This window comes from Trachypithecus francoisi, unplaced genomic scaffold, assembly GCF_009764315.1.
Source record: "Trachypithecus francoisi isolate TF-2019V2 unplaced genomic scaffold, Tfra_2.0 Lachesis_group10, whole genome shotgun sequence".
NCBI lineage: Eukaryota > Metazoa > Chordata > Mammalia > Primates > Cercopithecidae > Trachypithecus > Trachypithecus francoisi.
The window spans coordinates 102,366,672-102,390,436 of NW_022681455.1; the positions used below are offsets into that span (position 1 = coordinate 102,366,672).

Genomic DNA, 23,765 nt, shown 5'->3' on the forward strand with positions numbered 1-23,765 from the left:
AACATATACCTTCATTTATAAAAAAACTTATTTTTATAAAGCTATTTTTTTAAGCCTGGTTTAAAAAGGCTGTTTGTTTATTTCTTTGATAACTTACTTCATGGCTTATAAGATCTGTGCCACCAGATCACAGGGTATTAGCTGGATTTAATATTGACCATAATAATATCTTCATACAAGCTCTGATGGATAGATATAAGCATTGTGTTTTACAAGGAGGAATCTGGTAGCAAATGTAATACTATCTAAAGTGCACTGAATGACTACCACATGCCATGCACTGTGTGTTTGGTGTTTATTGTTGTATCTGATCTTCATCACAATATTATGTAGTACGTTCCATACCCATTTTACAGATGTGCAAATTGCAACTTAGATGCTTTTCAAGTATCACACAGCCAATAAGCAACCGAATTTTTACTTAATTCTACTATTTAAGTTTGTCTGATATATAAGCACATTCTTCCCGTTATTCCAGGATGAAAAATGGTGTCAGACCGTGTGTTAAATAGGTGATATCCTACAAATGCTCTGTGATTTGTCGTGATCGGCATCAAAATGATTTAGGGCTCACCATGTACCTCACATTGCATATTCAAATATTATTGATGCAGGCAGTGAAATACTTAGACATAATATTTCATAATCCAAATCCCAAGAAAAGTGTCTCCCTGAAGCAAAAACGTGGGAAATATAATTTGAAATTTAGGCCACAAACCTGTTTCAGGCTCAATGGAAAAATAAGGCTGCCCTTCCAATATACTATAAACCAGTTTTGCACTGTTTCCATAAACTGGGTCATCAGCGTCGGTTGCAGTGACGTTAGTGACAGACGTACCTAATAAAAAAGAGAAAGAAAAATAATAATAATTAACACATTGTCCTTTGCCAAGAGCTACATTTTGTCAAGTATTTTATACAGAAATCCATGTGTAGGGAATAAAAGGAAAAGAATTTTTTTTTAAATGATGAAGATGAACTGCTCTGTCATAACTTCGACTATACCTAAGTCTTTTAAAAGAAAGAGTCCTGGAGTACTATATAAAGATAATTTTAGTATCTGTATTATTTAAGATTCCTTTGTAGCTTTCATTTTAAAGATAAGTATTAGAAGCATGTGGGCTTGGGGAACATGCAAAGGAATCCTAACAAAGGAATATGAAATATAAGGTTAATAATATAATATACCATGTCACATTTACGTCTTACAAAAGTACAACTAAACATACCTGGAAAAATTGGCTGCTGAAAAAAAGCTGTACAGAAATATCAAAAGAATATTTTATCCCATCTTATTTAATTATTCAGAATATAAAATTAGCTCTGAACCACCAACTAATCATCTTGCTTACATAATTAGGCATAATGGATAACAGAATCACAACCTTTTTCAAAACTATTTTTTATTCATTCATTCAACAATTGAGTATATACAGTTTGCCTGTTATGGAGTATATATATTAAAATATAGGGGAATTTTAATGCCAAGATTGGGAGCATTGACTTTACCCTGTAGGAAACAGGGAAGAAATTTCAGTTAAAGAGCAAACCTATACATTTTGGATTTAAAGAGCAACCACATCTCTATAGATTATTATGACATTTTAAAAAAATAACTTCCACCTGCCTCCCCAAGTATATTGTTGGCAGACATGTAAATAAACACACACATGCACACACACACACACACATAACAAATCTTTACATTCAAGAAGCTCACAGTTTGAGGGGCAATAAGAGGAGGAAGGGACAGACAAATAGAAAAAGAAATTCAGCTGAATGCAGTAGCAGCAATTATAGATCTCTCACTTAGTCCAGAACAGACAGGGTGATCAGGAACATTTTTCTAACAGAGGTTGCCTTTGAGTTAAATCATTAAAGAAAGGTAGAGTTTAACCAGGAGAAGGAATTCTAAGCAGGAAGATAAACATAAGAAAAGGCCAAGTAGTGTGAGAGACTATGGGAAGTTCTGGGAACTCCTAAAAACGGAAAGAAATTGAAAAAGTCTGGTGTAATGACAAGAATCACATGCTGTGAGATCAGGGCCAATGTCTTCTTCATCCAACAAGTGCTGGAAACATAATGGTTATTGAACATACCTTTACTTATTGAATAAATGGGTGAGTGAATAAATTATCTGATGATTTAATGAGAAAGAGCAGGTAGGTGTTAAAGATTAGTTTTCTTGGAAGTAGACTCTGAGACAAAGATTTCTTGCTAAACTTTCATTGGAGAGTGTTTTAAACCAATATCTATGGAGGAGTGAAAAAGACAAAATTGGACAGAAACATCTGGGATGTGATGCAGTCACAATGAAGGCCTCACTGGACTCCATAGGGCTCTAGAGATGGCATGCCCATTGAGGAAATGGGCCAGGCTTTTATATTCCAGCAGGAAACAGTTATAGCATGCAAGATGCCCCCTGAGAATGGAGCCTTAGTCTTGGCCCAAGCAGCTCCCTTCAGGGGAGGACAACTACAAAATGGCGGCAGGGAGTATGAGTGTTGGGCTGTCAGAAATCAACATGCTCAGCAATTAAGGGGAGAGCAGCATACGCCAGTGTTTACTGGAATAGGGTAGAACTTTAGCAAGATCTTGTCAGTCAGTATCTTTTGGAAGTGTTTTGAACGTGGAAAGGTAATAATAACGTTTGTTGAGCAGTTGATAATCCTGTAAAATTGGAATTTCTACTCAGAATGATGACTCAGAGGTTCTACAAAATCTGCAGTTATAAAATATGCACTCAGTGCCTCTTGTGTAACACATTCCACCAGATGCAAGTAACTCATCAACTAGCTAGCAAAAATGAACACATGAGAGTACAATAGTTGTAGCTATTTGAATATTACATAAGATGCAGAAGAATTGGGAGTAAAACCTTCTAGGTAAAAGGAAGATAGTGAGATAAAATTGCCAAAAAATATTCAGAAAGAGGGATGACATGACAGAAAAAGTCTGCCATCAAAGCTAAGCCTGGATATTCAAATTAAGAAGAAAATATAGGGGAATTTTCATGCCAAGATGGGGAGCACTGGCTGTACCCTCTAGGAAATAGGGAAGAAATTTCAGTTAAAGAGCACACCCATATTGTGAGCCACTCTCTCTGTTAGGGCCTCCAGATTTGATTGGAAGTACAGGCACAGATTAGGAGACTAGACTTGTTATGAGGTTACAACAGCAGTTCAATTAAGAGAGGATAAAACATTAACACTGCATAATGACAATAGAAGTGGATATCAATGTTAATTTCCCTGTTTTGATCTTTGTGGTAAGGTGTTAAACTGAAGGTAAACTGAGTGAGGGGTTGCTATGGTTTGGATGTCACCTCCAAAATTCAGGTGTTGCTAACATAAAATATTAAGAGGTGGGGCTTTTAAGAGGTGATTGGGCCATGAGGGCACCTCCCTCACAAGAGATTAGGCCCTTTTGTTTTTGAGACGGAGCCTTGCTCTGTCACCGAGACTGGAATGCAGTGGTGTGACCTTGGCTCACTGCAACTGCTGCCTCCAAGGTTCAGGGGATTCTCCTGCCTCAGCCTCCTGAATAGCTGGGCTAATTTCTGTGTATTTAGTAGACACGGCTTTTCACCATGTTGGCCAGGGAGGTCTCTATCTCTTGACCTCGTGATCCGCCCACCTCTGCCTCCCAAAGTGCTGGGATTACAGGCGTGAGCCACCTCACAGGGCCTGATTAGGTGCCTTTATAAAAGAGCTTAACAGAGGGAGTTTGTCTCTCTTGCCCTTCCACCTTTCGCCATATGAGAACACAGTGTTCCTCCCCTCCAGATGACAGTACGAAGGGCTTCACCACATGCTGTGCCTTGATTTTGGACTTCCCAACCTCCAGAACTGTGAGAAAATAATCATTTTCTTTATTAATTAACCCAATTTAGGTATTTTGTTATCAGCAGCACAAGACAGACTAAGACAGGGGCATGTGGTAACTATTTTTGCAACTTTTCTGTAAGTCTAACATTAGTCCAAAAATTAAAGAAAAATAATGAATAATAAGAAAAAGCCATCAGAGTTACTGAAAGAACTAACAGAGTTCAGAGACTTATGAGAAAGAGGTCCCTTTCATGCAGAAGACCATATAACAACTTTTTTTGCTTTGTTTTGTAGTCTAGTGTATTTACTTTGTTTTTTTTAAGAAGAAATTATGTTCCCCCATTATGAAGTAACACATTATCAGAAAAAAAATAAGTGAAGGTGCAATATTCAGTATGACATTAAGTTAATAAATCTAAGAATTTAGTTCCAGTCACTGCCTAGGTAATCGAAAAAGAAAAGTGAACAAATTGTCAAAACTTCCTGTTATTACCAAAATTTCCTTCTAGTGGGTGACTCTTAAATTAGGAAACGCCTTCACAGAGAAAAAAACATATCCAAATATTTTCTGGAAAAAAAAAAACCGTATTGTTTTAGTTATGCACAGGGTTGGTGCGTTTGGTCAGAGCAGTCTGGAGTTAACAGTTTTGAACATAAAATAGTTCTGACATCTTCTGAAATACTTATCTGTTTCTTTGAGCAAATACTTTAACTTGTCTTAGCCTCAGATTTAAATCTACAAAATATAATGAGGTTATTGTGAGAGTTAAACAAAATAATATATGTAGGTACCTATCACAGAAATAACAACATGCTAAACCAGTGAGTACTAAGTGTCTGTGTGTTAGATTTTACCCTCTGAAAAACAGATCCCTAATGTCCCTTCCAGATCTATGGAATAATAAAATGGAGACACATTTTTAAAAAATCTTTTCAGGCAATTTGATACAAAATAATAGTTAAAAATGCCTGTAGTGTGCACCAAACTTTTTAAAATTTAGCTTCATCCATTCTCCCTAGAGACACTAATTTCTATTGTAATTACTTTGAAGAATTACTATTTAGATTTGTTTGTAAAGTGAAGAATTCTTTTTTCATACTCCATAGTTATGCAAACTATTTCCTGTTAAATGGAAGATAGGATATTTTCTCTGGAGTTTACAAGACTGATGATGAGCATATCTAATTGTGTTGATCTTATCTTATTATGAGAGGCAGCCCATCACGTTATTATTATTGGTGCTGGAGTAAGGGGCTGGGTTTCTATCTTCTACATGCTCTGTGATTCAGTCTTTCATACGCAAAGACAAACATTTTTTATCCCACAGGCCTCAAAGTTTTGTGTGAGGATCACATGTAATCATATGAAATATAGAAAAGTGGTTGAGAGGATACATTTGGAGTCAAAATGTCTTCAACCCAAACATTTCTTTTATATTTTATCTCCAACTTTTACTGGCTCTGTGTTCTTGGCCAAGCAATAAAAGTTTTCCAAGCTTTGATTCCCTAATCTGTAAAAAGGAAGGTGAGCATAGTCGTTACATCATAGGCTTGGTGAGATAATTAAACGGATTAATATATTCAAGGAGCACAGAAGAGTGATTGACACTATAAGCTTACTGTCACTATTGTTATATTATGTATGTATACAGGTAAAACTAACAAACTAATCTTTTACAATTTTAGATGGTAATGAATGCTTTAATTTATTATTAAGTGTAATTTTGCATAATGGCTTTGACAATAGATTTTATTACATTTGGGGGAAAACACAAAAAGATAATCTCAAATGTAGCAATATATCCACATGCTTAGAAAGGAAGTAATTTTGTTAGTAAAACTGCTCAAAAGAAAACAGACACACATACGCACACACAGTGTCTCATTCTTCCATCCAGTCTACTAATCTATCTCATATCGGTTTTCTCTTTGGTATAAAATTGCTCTGAGAGCAAAAATAAAAAGTATTTTATAAACAAAAGTGTACTATGTAAAAGCTTATACATTAAGCAGGAGGCTAGACACTGGGCACATCGTCAGTACAAGTTTCTCGATGTTATTTGAATGGATGGCATTTTGAATGAATGCCATATCTCCCAGTCCATGCCAGGATGAACTACTAGGCTGGGGACTGCAACAGAGCGAAGACAAGCTTTTACCCACATACTTATCCAGAATATTTCTGCCTGACGTCTGGCTTCCTGGAAATCTCCATCCTTCAGCTTTAGACATCTGAAAATGAAAAGGCAGCACTACTTTCCGTCAAGGACGGTATTTCTCCTAATAGTGATTCAAGACTGTTGATGCACCTGTACACTGGAATAGATGTGTGTGGAGGTTTTGTGGGTGCATTTGTCAAGTGATTGCCCATAGGGGAGAAAAAATGGATGTTTCGAAGTTAATCTTGTAGCAGAAAAGATTGCTAGTCAAGCAGCAATGTATACTTCTCCATGGAAATGCATGCAGAATGCAGACCACGAAGGCAAACTGAAAAGTGTAAACCTTGCAGGATAATGTTTCTTCAAAGCTGCAAGTGTTGGTGTGTGATAAATAGGACCCTGAGTAATACCCAGGAAATATAACAACCAGGATTCTCTGTTTGTGTTTTCATTTGGAACTGTTTTCGTCCCTTTGTCAAGGATACAAGAGGCTCATTTAGCTAGTGACTATAAATTTGACACTGTGCCATTTCTCCAAGAAAGCCCCTATTATAATCCAACTTGATACTGATCCTAATTATAATAATATAGCTGCTGTATTTCCAGCTGTTGTCAACAAAAATGATCCCTGTCACCACAATTCAGCCTGCTAGTATCAAGCCGAGTATGAACACATCAATTCCAAGGTGAATTCTGCATTAAACAAACTTTTTTTTTCTTTTTTGCATTTAGTTTGTTTCACTCATTTAAGTGAAATTTGCCAATGTGCTGCTCGGATTTTAATTAACAAAGACTTTCAGTGTCATGTGCCTCTTGCCACACCTGAGAGTTTCCTCCCATTCCCAGCAGGACCCATTTTTTCCCCCTTCCCACATAATAACAGCAAAAACTACAGGCAAAATTAACCACCAAGGATGCTACACTGTCGGGGGAGAGGTTCCAGTTTGCCAGCAAACTAAGATGAAGGGCCTTCAGGAAAATGAGACGCTGGGGTTTGGGTAGTGCAGCTCTGTTAGCAAGGCTATACTTTTTTTATGAGCAAGTCAGCACACCAATTCTGCACATTATTCAGAAAGAAAAATGCTGGTGCTGACACCCTGAGCAGAAAAACAAAGGTTTGGTGCAGCGTAAAAATGTGTACACTGGAAAAGCTAAAGCTCTTATGATGAGAAGAACACAAATTCCATTTGCAAAGAGTCATTTGCAATACAGTTTTAGAGAATCAGCATTCCAATACCAGGTGGGAAAATCAAGAGGCAGAACCTTTGCAATAACTGAAATTCAGAACAATGCACATTCCTGGTCTCCTACTATGCTCTTCAAACTTTTTATTTGACCTGCTAGTTATCCTGTTCCAAGTGCAGTATGTACAATCCACAGACAAAGCGTTTGGCATTATCATCTGAAAATGTCTTACTTAAACATTCATGCATCCCAAAGATCACTGGCCTAAAAGGTCATAGCAATGATGCAACTGCTTTCATTTATTTTAATAAAACTAAACCCTCAACTCAACTCCTCTCATCCTCCTTATTAACTCCCCTAAGTACTGTGCAATACAAATAGCTGGTGGGGCACAGGGTTGCAACCTTTTTTGGGTTGTTGATGAATAGCAGAGCAATAATTTCATAAGGCCTGCATTACTTGTTGACATTGAAATTATCCCTTACTAGAAGTAGAAACTTCCGGTCCTGGATGGTTTAAATGTGCCAGACAGAATTCATTATTTATTAGTTTTATGGAAAATGCTTTGAGATACTTCTGTACTTGACTGTCACATAATTCTAGAGGTTTTGTGTGTATTGCCTGGTTGGTTGGCTGGTTGGTTGGTTGGTTGCTTGGTTGGCTGGTTGGTTGGTTGAAAGTCTCCACCCCCTCCCCATCACACTCCTTCCCCCACCAAGTTACAACAGAGCACCGACCTGATGTGCTTAAGGAAAAAGCTGAGAAATAAGTGCAGGCAGCCCATGCATTCATGTTTCTTTGCATCTCTCTGACTGATACCACTGTCTCCAACATTCATTTCTCTTGAAGGCCCTTAAGCAAATTCCCCCAGCAGGAAGCATGCCCTAAATTCTATCAGTGTTTTTCAGTTTTGCTATTTAATTATAGAATACACATGCCAAATATCCAAACCTCCAAGGGGCTACTTAGGCGTGTCTTTGCAGGGGGAGGAGGATTAAACATGGATCAGCCGAAATTAAGGCTTCTTTTTTAACCCTAGATATGGAGATTTCTTCCCCAGCCAAGCTCTAGAGGAAATAAATACTGAATTATTACCATCTGACCATTCAACTACAAGCAAGAAGACAGGGATTCCAATTCCTTCCAGGAACTTCTCTCTGAATTACAGTTGGTTAACTACAAGAGTAATGTTAAGCTGGATCAAACCCTTCTCTTTTGTGGGTAATCAGTCTTGCCATTTACAAAAGCCAAATGAGTAAGAGGCAGAGGCAGTCTGCGCTTGCCATTTTGCTTCAGAAACCTCTCTTTTACGACACATACCACACAATGGAATCCTCAGTGATTAGTTCCCTGTCTTTCTTTTTTTGCAAAGGCCTACCCATTGCTCACTGGGTGTTCGCCTTATGTGCCAGCTCTCAGCCTGTAGTGAAATGTTGCTGCCAAATTCCACATGCTCCAAATTAAATTTATTATGGGAACGGAGACAGATTCTTAACTGCAGTCAGGCGGATGGACAGCCCCAAAATGTATCCTGTCATTTCTCTGGCTCCATGATTTGGGACATAAACCAGGGAAATAAAATTCAGTTTCCATATTTTATTCTGGAGAATTTAGGGAAAAAACAATTTTGTAACTTAATGAAACATCCACGCACACTTAACATAGTGTTTTTAGAATGAGCCTGAAACTTTCTGAAACAATTAAACACTTTAGAAAATGTGTTTGAGCACACAGATGTCTTCTATTCACCCATGCATCATTTCAGCAAACATCTGTAATGTGCACTGGGTGAGAGAAATGGAAAATATCATATGAAAATGTGTAACTGTAGAATCTTAGCCATGTTTACTATACACAGAGGGGAAGTACCTTCTGTATCCCTCACAAACAATGCTAGCACGGTAGCCTACCCACTGCTTTTGCAAACAGATAATGAGGACAATTGGAGGCCTGGTTGTGAAAACTAATAAGCTGCCTGTTTTACAGTTCCATGTGCATAAATACACCTTTTTGGAATTGGGATGGTTTTATTTCTAATACAACAGGAAAATAAAAGTATTTTCTTTTCATAGGCTGCTTATTCCCAGGAATCAAACCTTTGCTAATTTGTTACCTATGGAATGAAATCCTATAAATGCTTGAGAACTAAATAGCACCATAAATGCTTTAGACTGGCAGCTTTCTATATCCATACTGACTTTGAAAAACTATGCTACTGGTGGCACCACAGATGCCCAGATGCCTTCTACAATATGTGACAATTACAGTAGATAAAATGTCATTCATCCTCTAATCCTAGCACTTTGGGAGGGTAAGGCAGGTGGATTATTCAAGACTAGCCTGGGCAACATGGCCAAACCCTGTCTCTACAAAAATACAGAAAATTAGCTGGGCGTGGTGGCGTGCACCTGTAGTCCCAGCTACTTGGGAGGCTGAGGTTGGAGGATCACCTGAGCCTGGGAAGTCTAGACCAGAGTGAGCCGTGATCATACCACTGCACTCCAGTCTGGGTGACAGAGTGAGAACCAGTCTCAATTTTAAAAACAGAAATGTAATTCATTCTATTTGAGTAAATGAACTAATTTATTCAATCACACAATGGCTATCTGCACAGTATATACTGTATGCCAAGCACCAACTTAGATGCAAAGGATACAAGAACATGCAAGAGTGTTAGCGTTTCTCTCCTAATAGCATCTGAAGTTTACTTTAGCAGTGTTTTCACCTGGTTTCTCTTTATTGTAAGAAACTGCAAATCTTCATTAAATGTATTTTCTAGAAGGCATCACGATGTAGTCAAAAGTATACATATATAGTATATACATATACACACCCACTACATATATATAATTGTAGTATTATATATGTAGTATATATATAATTGTAATATCAGATGTTTCTGTTGACATTATTTGGTTAGCCTGAGATCATATTCTACATCCATGACTTACCACTCTGATACAGCAAGAGAATGCTTTTACATCAATAAGACTCAGTTGCTTTATCTAAAAAATAGAATACTGCCACCTACTTCCTATTTTTATTCTGAGGCTCCAGAAAAATAACATACTATCAGTATCCCCCAAATGAGAGAACTTTGGTAGAGATGCACCCTGTGCTTTCCAGGGCATGCTACTTTATTTTTATTTCATAAAGTATAAATTTAAGGTCAAGATGCATGAGAACAGAGATACAGCCATTATAGTGGCTGTTCATTTTTTTTGTCCCTCTAAAATGAGCTTATGTTTCTAGTTAAAAGTCAGCACTTTAAAAAATAATAATTGTGTAACTAGGGTACCCTCCCTTTTCCAATGTGAGAGACAAAATCCTATCACATTTCAAGTGTGACAAAGTGAAAAGTCACTGAGCCATTGAGCTATTGAGAATGAGAGTCTCAGATGAAAAAGGTTTAATTTTGCAATCATTACAAGAACTATGAGTTCAAAGAGATATTTACTAACTGATGCAAAATATAAAATCCTATACATGCTGCCATCAATGATGTGGCTAAAATGGAAGTAAATTGGGCTAATCTCCTATTTGAGCCCTTCATTGTTTTAATTATTTTAAATTAAAATTCTGCTGTGTCAAGCTTCAGAAACTGCAGTTAGAAGATTCTTGCTTTCTAAAGGGGTAGACTAGTAGGAGATCCAAAATGGAACAATTAGCTACTAAATGATGTCATCAAATTATGTGGGTGACATGGAAATACTGAAGAACAGTTAAAGCAAAGTTTTTGGTATGAGGGGACATTGACATTGAAATCAGGCAGGAAAAGATGATCCCAGGTCAATGTTCACAGGTGGGCCTGCAAATCTAGAAGGGTGTACCTATGAATTAGACTAATCAGTTTGGAGCTTATTTTAGGAGAATGAAAAGTTAGTAAAGGGTTTTAAACAACCCTTTCCACCAATTACCCAGAGTCTGTAATATTCCCAACTACTTTATTTACCCACTACTCACTCCATTTCTGTGATCCCACAACTATCCACATAGCTCAATCTGACCCAGATTCAAGATTTAGTTGATTCCTAAGTTGAATCATTCCCTCTTCTGAACTCTCAAAATACTTTACTTGATTGTCTCTAGGGGCACCTTTTACTTTTATATATAAATTGCAGTGCATACAGATTTTCCCCTTTTAGACTAAAAGCTTCTTAGGAACAATATTCTTTCTTATTCTCTCAACTTTCCCCTCTCATCCTCCCCTCCAGAATTAACCCATTCCTTGATAACAAGGTTCTATCACTTTGTTCAAATTATAAGCATGATCCTACATTGTCCTTGTTATACAAGTGCTGAGAACTATACCTGATATGCAATATTTATTCATTTAATCTTTGTAACAAGCCTCTGAGTCTGCTATGAATATCTGAATTCAAACAGAAGGAATAAAGCCTGAATTTGTAACCACACAAGAATGCTCCCAAATCTGCCCTTTTAACTGCTACACAAACACTACAATGTTTCTGAACTTTACATCTTCAAGTGCAGAGAATATGAACTAGTGTTTTTATTTTTCTCCCTAGCACTTCAGAAAATGCCTTGCATAGAAATATTCATTGGGTAAATATACAAATTTAAGACAGAATGAATAGCTTATTTTCTTTTGGAAGATATTCAGAAATTAATGTAGCACATTGATCATGTTCTGAATTAGGTGTTATGTCTACTGTTTTGTCTTACTCTCATTTGGAATTTATTAAAGAATAACGGTAAGGGTTTTCTCTACTCTTAAAAGGGTAGTCATGACCTTGTCTTCTTAGAGTTGAACCCACTCCAAACATAAGCCAGAATTAGCTTCAAACGGAGACTAGTATGATATTAAACCCTCACTTAAGCTCCTGAAAACTTCCTATAGAGGGAATAATGAACTGAGTACATTATCACATTACCACATGAGATCAAGTATGAAACTTGCCACTTTTAGGGTCATGTCAGCACTCAAAAAGTGTCAGATTTTGAAGCATTTCAAATTTTGAATTTTCAGATTAGGGGACTCAATCTGTAGTGAGACCTTGGTACGTGCATGCCTAGAGAGAGTTGTTTAAAAAATATATTGAAAACTCTACGTGACTTAATTAAAATCTTGGCAAACACAAAATAATATGTGAACGGCTAAGCAATGGGTTTACAAAGAATGATTAAGGTTCTGCCAATATATGGAAGCTTTCAAATTGGGAGGATGAAAAGAGGAGGGAGAGAGGGTGAGATAAGAGAAAGAAAAGAACTGATTACGCTCTCAGCCCTGAAGATGTACTGATGAATCTGATGCAGACCATATTTTTAAGTAATCAAATGAAATGTTAACAAGACAATTGAATAGATGCTGTATTTATTCAACATATTCCTTCATTTCTCTTTGTTGGTATCCTTCTTTCTCTTTATTCTCACTTCCTTAGTCCCATGTTCTCATACTATATGTGTTTGTCAGTTGCTGAATGCCACCAAACTGTTCCTGGTCTTGGAGTACTAATGATGAATACCGGTCCTTCTTGGCCCTTGGGGAGCTAGCTCACAGCCTACCAGGGAGAGGCAGGGAAAGAAACATTATTGCCTAGACTGTAACCTAGGCATGTTGCAGGAGTGGTGGGTGTGCAGAGATTGACCCTGAGACTTGCTACTAGGGAAAGGTGGAGGGCAGGTTGGAGGTATGTAAAGGAAATCTTCCTGATAAAGTGATGTGATGAACAGCACAACTTCAAAGGTAGTCTGTGATTTTACAATATTGACTATTACAGTAAATGAACAATGTATGTGTCCATGTGTACACCTATGAGTTTTGTTTTGTCCCCTAATCCTCAAATTTCATTACATTGAAGACTTCTTACAAAATCAGGTTTCATTTGAAATGCAACTCAAAGTGCACAAATCTATGTATACAACGTATTTAGCAATATCAATATTTTTTAAAATTTATTTAAATTTTAATCATTATGCCATACTAGGAAACAGCAACTTCACTAGGTGCTTATGAAAGGTAAAAGCAAAAATTAACACATTTGAAAGACACACACGAATAATTTGAGGAAACATCAAACAAAATCCTGACGTTATTTTTAAAATAACTCAAGTAATGAAGTCCTGCACTCAATTCAATTATGTTTCCTCTCTTTTCAATTCTTCCTAGTTGCCATATTTAAGACTCTTAGATGGAAAAGGAGAAAAAGACCATATACATTTTCTAACAGCTGTGCCTTTCCAACTATGTTTTACAACGTCTGTGACATTTTTATTCTTAACATTTGTGCTACCTGTATGTTTACCCTTTGGGCTAATTTGTAGTTGACCCCAGTAATATAGCCTTTTTAGCCAACATTTAGTGACAGGCGATCATTGATTTAGCAGTCTCACAGAGTGCCTTAAAAATCAATGTATCTAGAAGAAAGAACTGGTGGGACTTCATAATATCACATCTTGTTTTTATCACAAATTTCCAATGTACCAAGTTCTTGTCTCATTATTTATACCAGACAGGGCATGCTGATGAGATACACAACCCGTTCTGTCCTTTTGGCAATCCATTTATAACTGAAGCACAATTAATATCTTTACAGATGTTCTCCAGGCGGAAAGAAAAATGCGGCAGTAAGTATTTTGTACGTGTTTCAGTGTAAATGTGTGAAGTGAGGAACATAGGGAAATATCTAAAAACAGTGGAATCTGAGCTTTGCTTGTGTTTAAATTCTCCAGGGAAATGTTTTCAAAACAGGATTTCATATAGGAAGAGAAGCTACCTTGAGGAACTTTCCAGAACTCCCAAGAAAATAATTAGAAATCAGGATAATCATTAAACAAAGAACCTCACAAATGACTCTCCTTCAGAGGTGTGGATTTCCCCAAAAGTGGTATGTTATTTCAAGTTTTTAATTACTGTAAACCAAAAGTATTTGAAACGGGTCTCAATCACTTTAGAAAGTTCATTTTGCCAAGGTTAAGCGCATACCCGTGACACAGCCTCCAGAGGTCCTGACAACACATGCCCAAGATGGTTGGGGTTTTTTATGCTGAAACCCACTAAATTTCAAGAGTGTGCCACATCATTTGAATCTCCTTTTCTAATCCATTGTCAATTGCCTGTTTTACTGTCAAATATTAGTCTGTAACTAGAATACTAATAATTATCATCAAATATAAAGGAACTACTATGTTTCTGGTACAAGTACTTATTTACTTGATATAATTATCTTATTTAGACTTCAATGAGACTAAATTATATTCAAATCACTTTTAGATTTCCAAAAAAGGATAGGCATAAATAGGTACTCAATAAATGATTTTAATTCATTCATCTATTCAATTACAGATGTGTTTTTTGTATAGACATTTATGGCATAATTATAAGAGCAAGCACCCCAATAATTAGTACAGCCAGGAAAACACACACACACACACACGCGCACACACATATACACACACAATCATACGATGAGTATCTTTTTCCTTTTTTTGAGGCAGGACTCACTCTGTTATCCAAGCTGAGTGCAGAGGTACCCTAACAACACACTGCAGGCTCGACCTCCCAGGCTCAAGCAATCCTCCCACCTCAGCCTCCCAAGTAGCTGGGATTACAGGTGTGTAATCCCACCACGGCAGAAATTTTTTTTTTTTTTTTTTTTGAATAGAGACAGGATCTGGTCTTGAACTTTCAGACTGAGGTAATCCTCTCACCTTGGCCTTCCAAAGTGCTGGGATTACAGATGTGAGCCACTGTGCCCAGCCTACCTAAGGATCTTAAAGAGAAAATTCAAAAAATGGGCAAATGTTTTTGTGTTAGAGTCTGATGTAACAAATAAATATTTATTTAAGAAGCATTTAGAACATCACTGATGATCTTTATAATAATAATAATACTGTATTTTTGAAGGTGAACATAAAATAGGATACACAAAATGAAAACAGCCGATGGGAAATGTGAGAAAACATTAATTGTTAAAAACAACAACAAAAAGCTAAAATGTTGAGGCCACTGGCCTGGGTCCCAATAATCAACAGATTGGGGTCTGCAGCCAGAAGCTAGTTCTGACTAACAGTAAATTACATATACTTAATTGCTATGCTATATTGTTCTATAAGCCAAAAAAAAAAAAAAAAAAACAGAAATCAGTAGCTACCTGAAAATCAGAATGTGGAGACACTCACTGTACATATTTTGAAACCATCAAACAAAGCACAATTATGTCAGAAAACAGAGCAGTATATTCATCCAGTGTGAGAAGAACTCTGCTCTGCATGAACGGTTTCTCCACTAGGACTAGAACCCCCCACAAGAAGTTGTGTTTATAATGCAAATCTCTGGGCCTGACTCAATGGAAATCAACTTGGAATCTCAGAGATTCAGGACAGGAATCTACTTCACATATTGATCCAAGGAAAAGAGCTAATTGTGATTTAGGACAGAGGGAAAGATCCTTACAGCCTTTTAAAAGCATTATGTCATCTCAAGTTTTTAATTACTGTAAATCAAAAGTATCTGAGACAGGTCACAATCAATTTAGAAAGTTTATTTTGCCAAGGTTAAGGTCACATCCATGACACAGCCTCAGGAGGTCCTGACAACATGTACCCAAGGTAGTTGGGGTACAGTTTGGTTCTATGCATTTTATGGGGATATGAGACATCAATCAATACATGTAAAATTTACACTGGTTCAATCCAGCAAGGTGGAACAACTCAAAATGACAGCTTCTAGGTCATAGGTAGATTTAAAATTTTTCTGATTGACAATTGGTTGAAGGAGTTATTATCAATACAAAAGAATGCCTGGATTACTTCAAGTGGTTGTAGGGACCAAAGTTTTATCATGCAGATGAAGCTTCCAGGTAGCAGGCTTCAGAGAGAATACATTGTGAATGTTTCTCATAAGACTCAAAGGAGTCTGTTCCAACAGTAATTCCAAAAGGGAGGAGGGCATAAAGAGTCCTGTCCAGCTCCCCATTCCCATCACAGCCTGAACTAGCTTTTTCAGGTTAATTTTGGAATGCCCTTGGCCAAGAGGAGGGCAAGGACTCATGGTTGGGGAGACTTAGAATTTTATTTTTGGTTTACGTTACAAAAGTAATACGTATTCACTATGAGAAATACACCTCCTTAACCACACAACTCAAAGAGACATTTCAGAAGGCACAGAAGTGAGAAGGCTGGGCTTTTAGGATGATACAAAGAAGTGTTAAGAAGTTAATTAGCACCTGCATTCTAAAGAGCAGTCGGTTACAATTTAGGACAGATGGAGGGGTCGAGCACTGAAACACCCTCAGAACAGCCTGGAAAATTGTGAAAGATAACAGCTTAAAGTTTATTAGTTTATTTTTGTGAGTATTTAAACCTATATTTTGTAGTATTTCTATGATTCTTTTCTAATTCCCTCTAGTTAGGGTGTGTCTTGTGTGAATGTGTGTCTGTATTCATAGAAACGCATGAAAAATATAGTTGTTAATATTATATGAATAATAAAAAGATTAATTATTTTGATAAGCACCTGTGTCCTGTAGACTCTTAATTTACATAAATAAGCCTAAAGTAGGCTGAATTTTTTTCAACCACCTTTATTTGGTGGCATATCCCCCACACTATCTTTGTCTCTGAAAGGAATAAAAACATCTATAGCAGTGTTTTCTAAATTGTGGACCACACAGGCTACTTATGAAGCAGCACACTGTAAGCTGGTTCAACATAAAGATTCCCAGGCCCCCCACATGAAGAACTGAACACAGAATAATATATATCAACTCGTAATAACTAACATTACTAATTAACTAGTAATTAAATCGTTATGTGGCACAGAGGAAGCTCGCAAATACGTTTACTACACAGACAGTCCCTGACTCACGATGGGTCAACTTAAGAATTTTTGACCTTTATGATGGTGGGAAAGTGATCTGCAGTCAGTAGAAACTATTTCATTTTTGAATTTTGATTTTTTTTCCTGAGCTAGTGATATGTGATATAACACGCTTTTTCAATGCTGGGCTGAGGGAGTGAACAGCAGCTCCCTGCCAGTCATGCCATTGTGAAGCTAAACAATCAGGTGTAGTGGCTTACTCCAGGTGAGGTGGCTCACGCCTGTAATCCTAGCACTTTGGAAGGCCAAGGCAGGTGGATCACCTGAGGTCAGGAGTTCGAGACCAGCCTGATCAACATGATGAAACCCTGTCTCTACTAAAAATACAAAAATTAGCTGGGGATGGTGGTGCACACCTGTAATCCCAACTACTCAGGAGACTGAGGCAGGAGAATTGCTTAAACCCGGGAGGCGGAGGTTGTAGTGAGCCAAGATCACAACATTGCACTCCAGCCTGGGGAGACAGAGTGGGACTCTATCTCAAAACAGACAGACAGACAAAACTCTACAATGCCCTCTGGTACCAGATGATTTTGCCCAACTGTAGGCTAATATAAGAGTTCTCATCTCATGTACCCCCCCAAAATATATATACCTACTATGTACTCACAAAAAAATTTTTAAATAAATAAAATCTCAAACACTTGAAAAAAAGAGTACTAGGCTGAGCTCTGGTGTTAGGTACAGTAGGTTAGGTATATTAAATGCATTTTCTGCTTATGATATTTTCAACTTACTGTAAGTTTATTGAGGTGTAATCCTATCATAAGGCCCAAGCATCTATATTCAGTAAATATTTTCAAATATTATCTCTAAATGTATCAATACAACAGCCCCAGTTTAGATTATCTCACTCAATCCAAAAAAGTGGTTCCATTATTGTTGCTTTTTTACCTGTGAGGCAACTATTAGGTTGGTGCAAAAGCAATTGCAGTCATTGCCATTACTTTCAGTGGCAAAAAGTGCAATCACTTTTGCACCAACCGAACAGATACGGAGAGGTCAAACAAAAGGAATCTTTCCTAAGACCACATAGATTGATGAGGCTCTGTTTTTGCAAGACAGAGTGCTTGAATCTGGGGATTCAAGATTAGGCAAATAGGCATGAAACTTACCGTGACAGAGCTTCTAATTTTAAAAATCTTTGGTGGAAACATTTGAAAAGCTCTAGCAATTTAGGAAGTCCTATTAGATGACACATTTTACAGGGAGAAGCCAATAGTTATAAATTTGGAACAACTCTGAGGTCTTGCATTTTTCCCAGAATATACCACGCAGCTTCTGCATTTAATTCCCTAATATATCAACATTACTTTTTTTTTTTTTTCACATCAACTAGCTTTGCAAATGTTCTGGTAACACCTCAGAAAGTTGTATCATGGCTCTTACTGTTTTTAGAATCCTCTGGAATACTACCACGGACTCCATGTAGAGAAACAGAGCATTACAATGACCCGCTAAGCAAGTGGTTTTCCAAGTATGGTCTCCAGACCAGCAATATGAACATCATCTGAATTACAAACTCTGAGAGCGAGACCCAGAAGCTACACTTTAACCGGTCCTCCAGGTAATTCTGACATACACTCAAGTTGAAGAACCAGTGCACTCCATGAGCAGGAACAGGACTATTATATCGAATCAACAGAGGTATCTACGACCTAAAAAGAAGCCACGAATATAATGTGTTATATAATGCTTTCACTTCTTTTTATAACTTTACAACCTTCTGAGTGAGGTAAGATAATTACAAAGTTTCTAATTTTATAGAAAAGTTGGCTGAAAAGTTTTCCTAAACTATATATGCTTCAAGGTGCACAGAAAGTACTGTGCAAGGTGTACATCCAGGTATGCATTTTAACCTGTTAATATGTGCTACATCATGAAATTATCAGTAAGCCTATAACTCATAAATCTCCCTGTTTTCATCCAAGGCTTTCCATCATTATGGTATCTTGCCAGCAAATAGTAAGATATTGTGACCAAAATAGTTAGGTTTTCTTTTCTTCTCCCCCGCCACCCACCAAGACGGAGTCTCACTCTGTAGCCCAGGCTGGAGTACAGTGGTGCCATCTCGGCTCACTGCAACCTCTGCTTCCCATGTTCAAGCAATTCTCCTGCCTCAGTCTCCTGAGTAGCAGGGGCTACAGGTACCCACCACCAGGCCCAGCTAATTTTTGTCTTTTTAGTAGAGACAGGGTTTCACCATTTTGGCCAGGATGGTCTCCATCTCCTGACCCCGTGATCCACCCACCTTGGCCTCCCAAAGTGCTGGGATTACAGGCGTGAGCCACAGTGCCTGGCCAGGTTTTCTTTCTTTAGGATGGTAATTAAGAAATGTAGAATGCAATATAGTCTTCATGCTAATTGTATATTTTTTTATCCAAAATTAATACATCATAAGCATAGTCATTATAAATATGTACTTTGTTAAATTCTGAACAAGAATGAAATAAGCGTAAATTTTCAGGCAGGCAATTTCACAAATCCCTTAACAGCTGACAGTGGCTGTTCCCTAGCCCTCCATATTCAACTAAAAGACTTTTGATTCTTGAAGTCAACTTCCTCATTCCCATTCATTATATAAGGCACTCATAATTCGGAACTTTGAATGACTAATACTAAGACCCCTGGACATTTGCTTGCATGACAGTTTTCAAATATAGTTGGAAACTAGGTCTAAGCATGCTTTAATCCACTATCAGGAAGAAGGCCTCTGCTTGCATGGGTTTAGCTCATTTCTCTTCCCAGTCTTGTTCAGGAGGCAAAAGAAGAAACAAGCACTGTGAGATACTGACTATACAAAAGAATCCTCTTATACATGCATTCTTACAGTAATGATGCTCTCCTTATTAAATGAATATTTACTGAACCACCACCGAGAACAAATTAATCTCAACTTTCCATTTGTGTCTGTCCTTTCTCCCTTATTTCAAATCTAAGCATTATCCTAGATTTAATGGAAAGCACATTTGGTATAGGGATCAGCATATGTGGGTCTCATAGTCAATAAGAGGTAGAAATTACAGCCTTAAAGCAAGTCACTAAATCTCTGAGTCTAATTTACTTACTTGCTTTACCCACTTCACTGTACCATCATGGAGAACCAACTGGGAACAAAGATATACAATACTATCATATAACATATGAAAATCTCATTAAACTTTAAGAAATCCTGAAAGATAATTGTGAAATAACTGTACCAACACATTAGGTGTCATTTCCTTTAACCTCAATCTGTGTTACCAGCATGATTTTTTACTCTTTCTACAGAGACCACTACATTCATAAAACCCATTGAAATCAAGCACAATTACTTTAAACATCACCATAAGGACACTGTTTCATCATCTTAGAACAAGACTATTAAATGCTGTATATTATACTTGGAACTGACAAATTCATAAGAAAATAAATCGGGTAACATGGAATTCTTTAAAAAAAAAAAAAAGAGGCTTCCTAGGCATTTGCTGGAATTCAATCCTTTGGAACTTGAATTACCTTGAATCAGAGCTCACAATATAAATAATTTCTCATCTCCATTTCTGCCAAGATAATACAAGATTAATGATCTCTCAGGTTCCTATGAAGACTTTAGAATTTCCACATATTTCATTATGTGTGTATATATGGAGAGAAGCCTACTTGAGACAGAAAAGAGAATTCCCTTCAGGATAAAATTTATATTTCAGAGTAGAGACACTGTGAGTCAAGGCAGCTATTTTTGTGGTAGTTCCAGACTCTACACATTTTTCTCTTTGATTTGGAAAGAAAGCAACATTTTCTTTCCAACTTAGACAGTATATGTCACACAAATTCACACACAAACATTCATATATTGCAACATATAGAAATAAGAGAGAATGAAGAGAAGAGTGTGTCTGTGTGTGAGAGAAAGAAAAAGAAAATGAATGCAAGAGGGGAAAAAAATTTAGAGAATTTTGTTTCCTTCACGGATTAAGAGAAATATTTTTAGAACCTTCAATAGCCCACATTCATAAACAGTAAGTTAAAAACTAAAAAGAAAGGGAACTTGAATGAAGCTCTCAAAAGTTTAACTTTGTCACAGTTGAAAAATTGCACACAAGGAAAAATATGTATTAGTGGTTGCTGTGTGCAAGTCACTCCTGCAAACACCATACCAAAGATGTATGAGTAATGGTCCTGCCTTCACAGAACTGACCATCTAGACAAATATTAGAAGAGTTTGAACATCTCTTTGAATACTTATTTTGTGTTTAGCTGTTAAGTATTAGAGAAGGATAGAAAACTGAGTGATAAATTCCATTTTCCATCCCTGCTAAAGGCATCCTTAATAAGATGGCCAAGAAGTACCTTGTATAAGTTATGACCAAATAGAAGAAGTACTTCGGATTTCTTTGCCTGGCTTAAGGTATTTTAACATAGCTTCGTAGGCTTCAGTCTGATGTGAGTGAATGGGAAATGAATGAAGTCATACCTAACTTAAAAGTGGTTGTTATCTTGGAAAAATAATTCATGTATTTAGTATGCAATGGTGTGCTCCACCTGGAGGTATAGCATCATGATTTTGCTCTATGAAAAGGCTTATGGTAAGAATGGATAGAGTCAAAGCTCAGCCTGGCTGCATATTTGCTGTGAGACTCTCAAGACAGTTACTTAACTGCATTTTCTTAGTAAAAGCAAAACAAAACAAAAACTTCCTGATAGGCTTTTCATAGAAATCAAATCAGATGAAACTGCCCAGTGTAGTGTTGGTCCATAGTAGGAGTAATGATGATGATAATGATGTTGATAATAATAATATAGATTTACTGAGCACCTACTTCATGCAAGACACTAGCCTGGGTATTTTATATATGATATTATTATTTATGGACTAAAACTTATTGAATATCCGCTAGGTGTCATTTGCTGCAGACACATTAGTTCTGTAAATAACAGTTAAAAATTATTTTTAAAATAATCAGTAGGATGCGCAGAGAAGGAAATTTACACAGTTGGATTTGCATACTTAATGAGTGGCCTCCATGATCCACAATTCACTCTCCAGACCACATGCTGCCTGCTGCCCCACGTGAGTTTCCATTTAACGCACCATGTTAAGCAATAAATTCTATTTTATAACAGGGTATTTTAAGCTATTACTCGAAGATTTGATCCCTTCTATCTGAGTAAGAGTCACTTATTTGCCCCCATGTCCTGCCTAAGTTTATAATGCCACGAAAAAATAAAAGATGTGAATCTCATATTTCATTGTCTAAATTCCACACAAATGAGTTTCCTCGAAGGTAGGCTGACTGCTAAGTTATTATTCTCATGCTTTCCATTATGCTCTTACCTCTGATGACAAAAATTTTTTTAAAAATTTACTTATATTGAGTCATCAAGTAAAAGAATGTTCTTGTTTAAAGTTAATTCCTCTTAAATAGCAAGGAGAAATTTGGATAGCTAAAGAAAAACAAATAAGAAAGGTCATGAACACTTTCTCAATTAAACTGTTAGCACTTCCTTCATTTCTGAATCAATTTGGTTCATGTAGAAAGACTGGAGATACATATCAGCTAGAAGAAATTCCCTATTTGTCACATTTCAGGATCAGCAGCCTTGCCACTCCGGAAGGCAGTGCAGATCCAGTTAACATTCCAACACCAAAATGCCTCATGTAAGACCCGGAAATTGGCTTCAACACTGGGTTCCATGAATGCTATCATTTGCACCTGTTCCCTGTCACCATCCTCACAAACTGCTCTGTGCCCTGGTCTTGGCTGAACCTCTTCCATCCCACCTGACCTTTTGGCAGGAAGTTCTTTTGCCTGTTTCCTAACTGCAATTCAAATCTTCGGAGAGAACGTTGCTCATTTTCTTAGTTCTACCCTCCTTTCATCTACTACATATTTGCTGAGATGTCTGTCATGCATTCAGCCAGTCCTGGGACAGGCCCTGAAAAACAACAAGGAACAATATAAGCACAAGTTTCACCTGCGGAGACCTTATGGGAGAGTACATATAACAACACAGTGATTAAACGATCAATTAAATGTATGAAGGAAAATCCGGAAAAATATGAGGTTTTGGGGGTTTATTTATTTATTTATTTTTGAGACAGTCTTGCTCTGTCACCCAGACTGGAGTGCAGTGGTGCCACCTCGGCTCACTGTAACCTCTGCCTTCCGAGTTCAAGTGATTCTCCTGTCTCAGCCTCCTGAGTAGCTGGGACTACAGGCGCCTGCCACCACACCCAGCTAGTTTTTCTATTTTTAGTAGAGACAGGGTTTCACCATATTGGCTGGACTGCTCTCGAACTCCTAACCTTGTGATCCGCCTGCCTTGGCCTCCCAAAGTGCTGGGATTACAGGCGTGAGCCACCGTGCCCGGTCACATAATATGAAGTTTTAACAGACCTGGAGTAAGCAATGATACTCAGAAGCTGGAAGGGTAAATAAAAGTTAGAGTTGTCTAGGCAACGTCAGTTGCATATATGGAGGTTCTAAAGCCTTCACGCTCGAGGGATAGAAAGCAAATCTATGAGGCAGTGGTAAGATGGGAGGACGCTGGCATGATTTATTCATGCTGAGCATTATCGGCCACATTGTAAATTTTGAACTATATCTGGAAAGCAATGGAGAAACACTGAAGCTCATTAAGCTGGAATTTGTCATGATCAAAAAGACCACTATGGAGGGTGGACATAGGTCCAAGTGAAATAAAATAGTTTTTAGCCCTAGAATGGTGAGAAATGACTTCACAGTGGAGAAGTAGAAGATGGCTTGTATT

The 23,765-nt window shown here is 37.3% G+C and overlaps 1 protein-coding gene across 1 annotated transcript in view; it reads right to left on the reverse strand.

Moving 5' to 3' along the window:
- Positions 1–23,765, reverse strand: part of CDH8 (cadherin 8) — a 253,081-nt gene that overhangs the window by 203,345 nt on the left and 25,971 nt on the right. Inside the window, exon 3 of the mRNA XM_033219852.1 lies at positions 719–838. Within this exon, the coding sequence (XP_033075743.1) occupies positions 719–838 (120 nt within the window). The remainder of the gene's footprint in view (positions 1–718; positions 839–23,765) is intronic.